Genomic DNA, 10,932 nt, shown 5'->3' with positions numbered 1-10,932 from the left:
CACACACACACACACACACACACACACACACACACACACACACACACCCAACCGTTGTGTGCCTGGTCCCTTCATGGTCTTGTGCTTCTTACACTCATGAAAATGCCTGTGACAGGTGTTAAATCACAGGGACTGTTGACATGTCATCAGGAATGCAGTACATCATTTACTAGCTTTGATAACAATAGCTGTAAACTATTGCCCTCTGATAATGAAGATTATCTGGAGTGTTACAGCACCTGAAATTTCCTATTCTCGGTTTTATTACTCACAAGAATGCAAGGGTTTATTGCTTTTTGTTTTGCAGAGAAGATACAACCTTCCCTAACTGCCTTTGATATTTTTACAGGTCACAGAATGTTCAATTGGCTTTTGTTTGTCAGTGGAAACCCCCCTCAGAAGCAGGTGCAAACGTGAAGGGGAAAACTTGAAGCAATTTTCAGACTTTGTTTCAGTGGGAAGATGTAAATTGATCATTTAACCTAAAGAGGCCCATTTCTGTAAACCAATCATTTAGGAGACACAGAAATAGAGCTTTTTAGATTAGGTTGTAATTAACTCCTCCAGTTAGGCTGTGGAAATGTAGTCCCTGCTGATTAATACAGACAGACAAGGGTTTCTCCGAAGGCTTGGCCTTCCTTCCAGAAGCTGAGCTAAAGAAACACTGAAGACCCACCCTTAGGGTAACTCATGGAACTTCTCCCTAATAGGTGCTGCTGCCTTTGCCAGGTCTCTGGTCAAGGAATTCAGATTGTTTTTATTCTTTGTGACCTGGCATGACCTTTTCTAAATACCCACAACCATGGGCTAGATCTGACCAGAAAGAGAGCAAGACTATGCTGGTGATGATTTAATGTTAAAAGTGCTCTGGGATTGATTTTTCAGTATGATATTTTAAAAAAAATTTTAAAAAGTTGTAATAATTTATTGTTTTCTGCATTCACCTTTATAAGATTTTGAATTCTACATTTTCCCCCCTCCCCGAGGCGGCATGCAGTCTGATGTAGGCTATACATGTACAATCATATTAAACATATTTTCACATTAGTCACATGTCAGCATGATCTTAAAAAGAGAAAATGCCAAAAGAATGGGAAGAGTCATGGAGAGTATCGTTGCCATAACAGGCAAATGAGAAGGCAGCAGCCTCCCTCTCAGTCCATCTATCTGCTTCCTCATCTTATAAAAGTCTTATGTATGGGTCTATGCACATGTTAAGAGAATCTTTGATGAAAATATGTAAAGGAATCATGTTATTTTTAAATTTTTATTTGTTTTTCATTTTCAACATTTACTTCTATAAGATTTTGAGTTCCAAATTTTCTCCTCTTCTCCCCTGTCCCCTAAAAAGTGTGCAATCTGATATAGGCTGTAGAACAGGTTAATTTTTACAGATGATTTTCTACAGCAGATTACATTTTCCTAGTCTTAGAGTCAACCAGCAGATGTAGAAAATATAAAATCCTTCAGGATTTATTGTTGGATGGATTTCTAAAAAGTTGGGAAGAACAACTAGACTGTAACTTTGTTATAGTCTATATAATTTCAGAGCCATTCCAGGATCATTTTCCAAGACATCTCAAAGAGTAAATGATTGCCAGAGAGTATAGAGATCATATATAGTAGCTTTTCCCACCTCTACCCCTCCTCAAAAAACCAAGATGATGGAGAAAGCAAATCCTGATAACATGAATTCCTGTATTCTCACTTTATAAAATCTTTATCTTAATGGTCTGTGTGTCAGGTAATGGTAGCCTTGATGAAAACAAGACACAGAAAGGCAAGCCTTACTGTATTTTTACAGGAGACCACATCCTTATAGTTATACAAGTAACTGACAGGTTGAGAGCACATGATACAAGTTCTTGCATTGTCTTTTTTTTTAAAACTTGGTTTTTTTGAAGACTCTTATTAAATGTTATCTCTTATGTATACATTAAAGTTATATAAGACTGTTAGAGGCAAGTATATAAAAGGTTTGTTTACTGATCTGCTGGCATCAAGCAAGATAGAAAACAGTGGTATTAAAGGTATTCACCAGTGTCCTAAAATATGACCTTTAAAAAAAAAGATGAATGGCACAGTGAATAGAGCACTGGCCCTGGAGTCAGGAGGACCTGAGTTCAAATCCAGCCTCAGACACTTAACAGTTACTAGCCATGTGACCTTGGGCATGTCACTTAACCCAAATTGCCCTGCCTTCCCGCCTCCAAAAAGAAAAAAAAAAGATAAAAAATATGACCTTCATATTGCATTAAATATGAGTATAGCCCACATTGGGACAAGAATCATTCAATCAATAAACATTTATTAAGCATCTACTGTGTGCGAGGCACTGTGCTGAGCACTGGGGGTACAGAGAAAAGCATACACACACACACACAAACACACACATCTCTGTCCTTGAGGAGTTTACACTCTAATCATCCCTATTTTATTTCCCACATCCTGCTTTTGAAGGGAGATCTGTGATGAGGGGAAATCTACTAGCCCATTCCACTTTGGACAGCTCATTTTGTTGGAAGAGTTTTCCTTAGATTGAGCCTCAGTGTGCCTCTTTGCATGTACACACTTTTCTTAGTTCTTTCTGGAGCCATCCAGAAAAAAAGTTCTTCCACGTACAAGTCCTTCCGATGCAATTGTCCTCATCTGTATCTTGTCACTGGACTCAGATGGCTCCAGGGGAGAAAGTGAGGCTGATGACTTTGCACAGCTTGCCTCACTTAAATCCAGTTGACTTGTAAGTCATGGCATCATCTTCCTCACATTACAATCCTCTTTGTGAATGAAGGACAAATCACACAACCATCAGATGTTTAAAGACAGACCCCATATAAACCCCTCCAGCTAATCCTTGTGTGTTCTGATCTCCAGCCCTCTCTCACCATCCTGTTTTCCTTCTAATTGCTGTCCACCACATGGTGCCAACTGGGCAGAACACTCCAGAGTAGAGTACAGCAAGACAGGTTATTGTTGGATGGGTTGACCCTCACTTCCCTCCTGGGCACCCTGCTTTTCTTCATTCCAGCAAACAGGCTTGGTGGTTGTGTCCAATTGCTGATTCACTAAAATCTCTAGAACTTTTTTTTAAATAGTAACTATTGCTTAACCAGGCCTCTCTCATCTTGTATTTGGGAAGCTGATTCTTTGATCTCAGGTATAGGATTGTATTCCTTTTAAATTTCAATTGATTATATCCAGCCTATTGTTCTAGTCTACAGACATTCTTTTTTAATCCCAGTTCTATCATCTGACATTTTCCCTCCCTCCCAGCCCTAATAACCATGCCTAACCCAAATAGTTGGCAAAAATATTAAACAGTTTGAGGTTAAGAAATGGATTCCATGAGAGACCTCCTTCTGTTAATATCTACCCTTTGTGTTAATTGTAGCAGGTCTTATTAAACAAAAATTAATTGAACACACACTTATCACCTACCTTCCCTGTCCATGGTACTAAAGATACAAAGAGAAAGGGGGGGAAATATCTCCCCCTTCAGCAGGCTTTAGCCTAGTACAGAGATAAGACCTATACACAGATGAGTCTGATAAAAGGGAGAATGTGATAAATGCCTAGGAGAGGTCCAAAGTGCTTTGAGATAACTCAGTGTCCTAAAGATCTCACTAAAAATCACCATGGTCTCATGTAATAATGATTATGGAGAAGGGTTACGTTTTTGTGTTCTGTCTGGCACCAGGGAGTACTTGAGACACTTGATAAAAACTGTATAGCCACAAGTGTTTGATATGCTGCTAAAAAATTCATGTCAGCAGTTCTCCTTGTGACCTGAGACTGCCCTGGGTCTTGGCTATACCTACAAGTGGCCTCCAGAGGGGAGAATGCAGTGTATTCAGGTTGGGAAATCCCTGACAGAAACCATCCCTGTTGACAAGAAAGATACAGCATAATGTGTTTTTAATCAGGTCTGTCCTTGACGGATAATTCATCTATACAAGGAAGCGAATTTTGGTTTTAATTGCTTGGACTTTAAACTTTTTGTTTTGTACTCATGTCATAATTTAAATTTCTTTTTAATAGAGAAATATTAAGATATGTGATTTTCCCTCCTCATGAAGGTGGGAGGGGGAGGCAGGGCTGTGAAAATAGAGAATGATAAAATAACTATATTTTGTCAAATATAAGTCTGTTTTGCACAGCCCTGAGGGTGAGCAGCATGAGCCTCCTGTTAAACTTGTGGTATCTGAATTTAGCCAGATCTAGGTCCCATGGCTTCTGTCCCAGGTGGAAGTCATTAGCCTTCTGGAGATTTGTGTCTCTTATTGTTCAGAATGGACTGACCCTCCAGAGTAACCTCATTCTGAGATAGTCGTCCAGCACCCTGATAAACAAATACCAATCCTTTGGACCTGAGACAATGACCCATTGTCAGGAAAAAAAAAATACTTTTTTCATTTTTCCTATTCTTTCATTATGTTTTTTTCCCCTTAGTTTATGTATATATTTCTGTTTTGCCTTTTTTTAAAAATCCACTGTTGAGTTAAAATGTAGCAGTTTGTCCTTTCATCAGTAGGGGAGCTATTAATGGCTAGGATGAAAAGGGGGATTTTCTGCATCAAAAAAAAATGTAACATAGGACAAATGTGCTCCCCCTCCCAGTGTTTTCCTCTCAATATCTGCACACAGCTGTCAGCTTACTACCTACGTCCCCAAAATCTGCCTCCATTTATCATGTGGGGCTTTTCCCTTTTTTTAATGACAGTATTTATCATCTATCTCTAAGGTTAGTTAAACCCCTATGAATTTGTAGTCACTCTATGGGATTATATAATTCTGTACTTTGCGGGTTCTCTGTACAGCCTTGTGATTTTTGCTTCACTTACTACATTAGAACAAAGAATGAGCTCACCATCTTGTGGCTGACTATGTTGGGGAAGTTTTCTGGTTTTCGAACTGTGATTTCATTGACATAGGGAAAAAACTCCTGGTGAGAAAACACCCTCTACCAATGAAGACCAACATTTATTCAATTTTGTAGCTCAGTTAGTCTTCGAGAATATCCCAGAGCACAAAACAATTAGGTGCCTTGCTGGGGTCGCCCTTAGCCATAGATCTTCCTGATTTCAGGATCTACTCTTCAGTCTACGCCGTAATGCCTTTTTCTCATTCAGGAAATAAGGAAGAGTAATGGGGCAATTACGTCTTAGAAGATTATTAGGTGAAAGTAATTGTTCATGGGAAAAAAGATGGACAATTTAGGACTTGGTTTTTGCATTTCTACCACGTGTAGTATTACTGAAATTATTAAGACAGTGGTTTTCCATAAGATCCACAGTAGCTTCCATGGTAACCTTCTTTCATATACCATTGTGAATTTGGGGGTATTTGCCACAGATTTGTATGTCTTACCACTTTGACATTCCCCAAAACACGTCTATTAGTTTCTTTTTAAAGAGGTTATAAAGATGAAGTTGATGCCTTTTGGTGTGTGTGTGTTAACTATTAAAAACACTTTAATATCAGCTTTCTGAGAGTTGGAACAGAAATATGGTTCAAGTGAGATTAATCTACTTCTTGCTGTTAAAATAAAAAGGTGTAGCCAACAGATGTTTGGAGTACCTACTGTGTGGACACCACTGTACCAGACAGTTGGGGTGGGGGGGAAGTGGGTAGAGAATGGGGTGACAAAGAAAAGGAATACATAGTCTGTATTTTCAAGAAGTTCCCCCTTTTTGTTTTTGGAGGAGGGAAGGCAGGGCAGTTGGGGTTAAGTGACTTGCCCAAGGTCACACTGCTAGTAAGTGTCAAGTGTCTGAGACTGCATTTGAATTCAGGTCCTCCTGACTCCAGGGCTGGTGCTCTATTCACTATACCACTTAGCTGCCTCCAAGAAGTTTCCAATTTTGATGAAGAAGGCAAAATAGGGACATCTGAAAAGTTAAAGAACAGTGTTAAATGACAACCCAAGACCATGATGGAAAGAAGATGTCACAGGGCACTGCATGATTAATTGCCAAGTGAATTTTTCAAGCAGTGATTTAATAGAAGTTCAGAAATAGAAGTACCCCCTGGGCCGGGATGGTCAGAGAAGACTAAAATTCCAACTTGCCTTGCTTTTTAAAAATAACAGATCCTCACTTCTTAATGCAAAGCTAAATTCTCCATACAGCCTTGATACAAAATTCTTTTTGTGAGATGTTCTGTTTTAAAAATTCATTAAAAAAAATGTTTCTCTTTCAAAAGACATGGATTTTGCCAGCTACTTGGCTTTTTCCAGGCCTTTAAATACCTTTATTTTAAAGTTACTCATTTTATGTTGACTTTTCCCTCCTCATTGGTTTTTTTGTTTATATTTGTCTGTTAAAAAAAAAAACACTACCCAACACCTGCCTCCACTACTTTCTGAAACATACCTTTGAAACTGTGAAGCAGAAATTTAACACCTCTTGAAGCATTAAAGAAAAATGCCAAGAATTACTTTTGATTTTAAAAAATAGTGATTGTGGTGTTGACACTTCCGAAGGGAGATGCTTATAAATAAAAGATGGGCATGTTTCTCTAGTACCTAAAACATACACAATATTTCAAAGAGTTTAGAAATAAGAGAATTTATTTTTTTCTCCAAAGAAAATGAGCTGATTTTTATATTCATTACTCATTGTTTTATTAGGTCAAAGTAAGGAAGCCTTACCTATGATCCCTAGTAAATATTTGTCCAATTAGATTAGGAAAATAGATTTTGGATTTCTCATAGGTAGTGTACAAACACCTCCTGGTAGCATTAAAATCCCATATGCTTATATGTTTCAAGGTCACTTTATTTTCCCAAGTCTAGAATTAGCTCAATAAAATTAATCTTTTTTTTAAAATCACAAACTCTTTTGCTGTGAAAGTGTTTTATGATAGATACAGGTGACATGCTAAAAGTGGGAATAACCTAATGACTGCTTTTATGTCTTCTCACCTAAACAAACTGAAATTCATTTTATATCATTATGGTGGGACTGTTTGAAATCATTAGTGTTTTTGTTCTTGATTGAAAATTCTAACCTGGGAATTTTTTCATCAGCCTTAGAAGGAAAAGTTCTATTTCCTAACTAAATACAGTAAATTGACTGGCTACTTCTAATATTTAATTATTGCTATTTAACATTTCCATAATGTTAAACTCAGAAATTGTATATTAAATCTATATAGCATATGTAATCCATATAGCTTTAAGGCTTTCTATCTGTTCTTTTTCTCCTCCCATTCCTGGTGTTTCGAGAAAGTTTGATAATTAGCCTATTTTAAAATGACAGTTTGGGTTTGATTTTGGTTTTAAAATCAAAATGAAGTTATTTGGTTCCATCTTGCTTAGTCTGGATAGGCTTAATTCTCCTTATTTATTTTTGTTATTTCTTCATTTCTTAGATTTTTTTCCCACTAATTTCATTCTCTCCAAAATTGCTGAATGTTGTTTCCATGGAAAATACTGTGCTAGATAAATGGTGGTGGTGGTGGAGGAGGAAGAGGAGGAGGGAATGGTCTGTGGCCCCTCTGAGCTTACAGTCTAGGTTTTTGAGATGTTATTTGTGTAATAAGAATATTTTCTTTACCTCATATTTTTTCCTTAACCTGCCTAGCTTCAATCATTTACTGAAACAGTTTAAAATAATTACTCCTAAAATAAAATAAAATAATTACTCCTTATTGGTTTTTTCTAGGCTAAAGTTGGAAGAGAGAAAAAAGGCACTGCTACAAAGACTTGAAGAAACTACAAAATTAACTACTTATTTACATTCACAGATTAAAAGGTGGGCCTGCGTTTCATAGTCTCATACTGAGTCCTTTAAATCTATAGACCCATTTTATCATTCGGGGGTATAGAACAGATTAGGCTCTATTTTTCAGGCAAATTGAACTTTATCTTTTGTTCTCTTTCACTTCACTTTTTTACTTTCTTGAGGTTGAAAATGTCATATATTTAGGATATACTTTGATGTGTTTTTTAAAAATGAGATATTTGTATCAAAATATGGATGACATAAAGTTACATAGGTGTAGTTTTATAAAAAGTTCATGATCGCATGGTTGTGAATATCTCTGAATTTGAGTAAATCCATAAGAACATCAAGCCATAGTTTTTAGGGATATAAAGAATATTTTAGGGGTGGCTAGGTGGTGCAGTGAATAAATAGAGCACTAGCCCTGGAGTCAAGAGGACCAGAGTTCAAATCTGGCCTCAGACATTTAACATTTACTAGCCATATGACCTTGGGCAAGTCACTTAACACCCAATTGCCCTCCAAAAAAAAAAAAGAATATTTTATGCTTGCAAACTTTATACTTTACAAATACATTCCTTGCTACTTAGAAAAAGCCTTTTCCTGCTTCAAAGCAGTTACATTTAAAAAATAAGTAAAAGCATATTTCCTCATGTTAGTTGGGAGCTTGAGATTTTTTTTTAAGATTTAGAAAAAAACCAATCATTTTTAACAAGTGTAGAATTACTGATTAAATGTGGGAGAGTACAATGATAGCCAGTGACTTATTTTATTTTTGGATACCGTCCATTCTCCTGCTGGCATTTGGAAAAGGAATGGATTGTGGTCATATTTGCCAGATCTTTCAAATTTATGTATTTTTAAAAATAAATGTTTTGTGTTTTGTTTCCTTGCAGTCTCTCTGCCAGTACCTTGTCCATGTCCTCAGGGAGCAGTCTGGGATCGCTGGCATCCAGTCGGGGGTCTCTGAATACATCCAGCAGAGGGTCACTTAATTCCCTCAGCTCCACGGAGCTCTATTACAACAACCAAGGGGATCAGATTCCAGACTTGGATTATCAGTATAAACTCGACTTTCTATTACAAGAAAAAAGTGGTTACATTCCTTCTGGACCCATTACCACCATTCATGAAAATGAGGTGGTGAAATCCCACAGCCAGCTAGGCTACAGTGACCCCTCCGTATCCTCGGCAGCAGGCCATGCTCCGAAATTGACTGAGCCACCCAAATCTGTGACGTCCCTCTCCTCCAGATCCTCCCTGTCCTCCTTGTCGCCTCCTGGCTCTCCTCTAGTTCTGGAAGGTACTTTTTCGATGTCTGCCCAGGACCCTCCTCTCCACCAACTCGCCACAGACTTTGAAGACTGTGAATTGACTAGCCATTTTGCAGACATTGGTCTTACGGAAAATCAGATGCTGCTGGACTCAGATGCAAGAGTACCATCACAGGCTCTTGCAGAAGACAAAGATATTAATGAAGGTGTTAGGCAGTCTTTATCACCATTGAGTGAAGGAACTTCAGGTAAAGAGAAAAAAAATGCCACAAAATTGCTATATTGTCAGCTCCTTGAGGGTAGAGATGGGGCCTTCCGAGGGAAGTTATGCAGCTTTTTTCTTCCTTCTGTTTACTCCCCTGACTTTAATTTACTAGGCAAAGGTAAGCACTTTGTTTTTATTAGCACGCCTAGAAATATTTTTGCTTTATTATGGAAAAAATCGCTTTCTCTCTTTGACAGATTTAATCATCAGGTGCCTGCTCTGGGTGGCATTTAAATTATGGCTAGCCAAATAACGTCAATATTATCACAGGTAGCTTGGAAAGCATCTATGTACCCTAGTTCCCATTTCTTAAATGTATTTAGAATCTGATGGCAAAGAAGGGGGCTCACTTTTAAAAGATGGCTTAAGACAGATTAAAACTAAGGCAATTAGCATATCAGCTAATTAGCACCAGGGTTCAATGTCTAAGATGCCTAGGGAATTCTGTGTGAATACTATTTTTGTCTCATGCCAAGCTCCCCCATTTGTTATAAAGCCAGTTCTGAAGTTTTTTTTTTTTGGATGTACAGTATTACTCTGCCATCTTCTGGCCACATTAGTAATTGACAGTTTAGAATGGAGAGATTCACAAAGTCTTCTTGTGGCAGTGTTAGCTTGAATTTGGAGAACTCAGGATCCATTGGAATTGTCTGTAGCAGTCAGAAAAGGTTTTGATGTCTTAGGTATACTGGTCAGCCCACCAAATCTGACCACGCTATTTCATCTTAATGTACCAAAGTAATGTACTAACAGCTTGATTAAAAAATAAAATAAAATAATAGAAGATAGCATTCACTTATTAGAGGCCAGAATAATGTCCAGAATCTGCATGTTTTATATGCTAATGGGAAATATTAACATATTTTATTAGCATATATTTATTACGATCCTTTAGAAAAATCAAGTTCTTTTTTAAAAAAATTTTTGCATTTTTCTTTCAGTATCTTTCATATCTGTTAATTATGGAACACTCCTCCTTTCATCCTGCTTCCAATCCTCCAGAAGATCTGTGATTATTACATTGGTGCAAGGACCCCTTTCCTTACTGCAGATCCTCTTTCTTTTACACTTTAAGAGAGCCCTTTGTAAGTTGTTCTGGCCTAAAAATGTCACCGGCATGATCAGCCTCCTGGTGATGAACCCATCTGACTTTGCTAGGCAGATCCAGTCTTCACTTGAAGATTTTTAGTGAGAGGGAACCTACTGCCCCTGGAGGGAGCTTGTTCCAGTTTTGGGTAGCTCTAATTGATAGGTAGTTTTTTCATCCTATCAACCTTCCCACTGCTGCCAGCTGTTTTCCTACATCCAGACCCATCCATCACCCTGCTTTGCCTCACCTGACCTGCATATTCCCTATTTCTTTGTTTCTCCATTGCCCTGGCTCTTCTACCTTATGCCATGAGAGCACCAGACTGTTTATGGCTTGGCCCTACTTCCTTTCATCTGTTGTTCTGGTTTCTGTTTTAAAAAGAGAGACAGACAAACAAACAGACTGTCAGCAGGGACATACACTGTGGTTCTCCTGGTTATATTCTCAAAATATTACAGCAAGGTCCCATTTTCCCTTAACAAGATAGCTAAAAATGTTAGCTTTTTTTCCATACATCTTCTTACATTCTCAAAATATTTCAGCAAAGTCCCCCTTTCCCTTAACAAGATAGCTAAAAAT

The 10,932-nt window shown here is 37.7% G+C and overlaps 1 protein-coding gene across 1 annotated transcript in view; it reads left to right on the top strand.

The window, feature by feature from the left end:
• WWC2 (WW and C2 domain containing 2) overlaps positions 1-10,932 on the top strand; it is a 260,140-nt gene that overhangs the window by 174,147 nt on the left and 75,061 nt on the right. The window contains exons 10-11 of the mRNA XM_069096538.1: positions 7,665-7,754; positions 8,621-9,246. Of these exons, the coding sequence (XP_068952639.1) occupies positions 7,665-7,754; positions 8,621-9,246 (716 nt within the window). The remainder of the gene's footprint in view (positions 1-7,664; positions 7,755-8,620; positions 9,247-10,932) is intronic.

Source organism: Petaurus breviceps, unplaced genomic scaffold (assembly GCF_028583685.1).
Source record: "Petaurus breviceps papuanus isolate PSGF00001 unplaced genomic scaffold, PetGlider_PUasm1.0 126, whole genome shotgun sequence".
Lineage (NCBI taxonomy): Eukaryota > Metazoa > Chordata > Mammalia > Diprotodontia > Petauridae > Petaurus > Petaurus breviceps.
The sequence above is the reverse complement of the archived record's forward strand: the minus strand, read 5'-3'. Positions and strand labels throughout refer to the sequence as shown.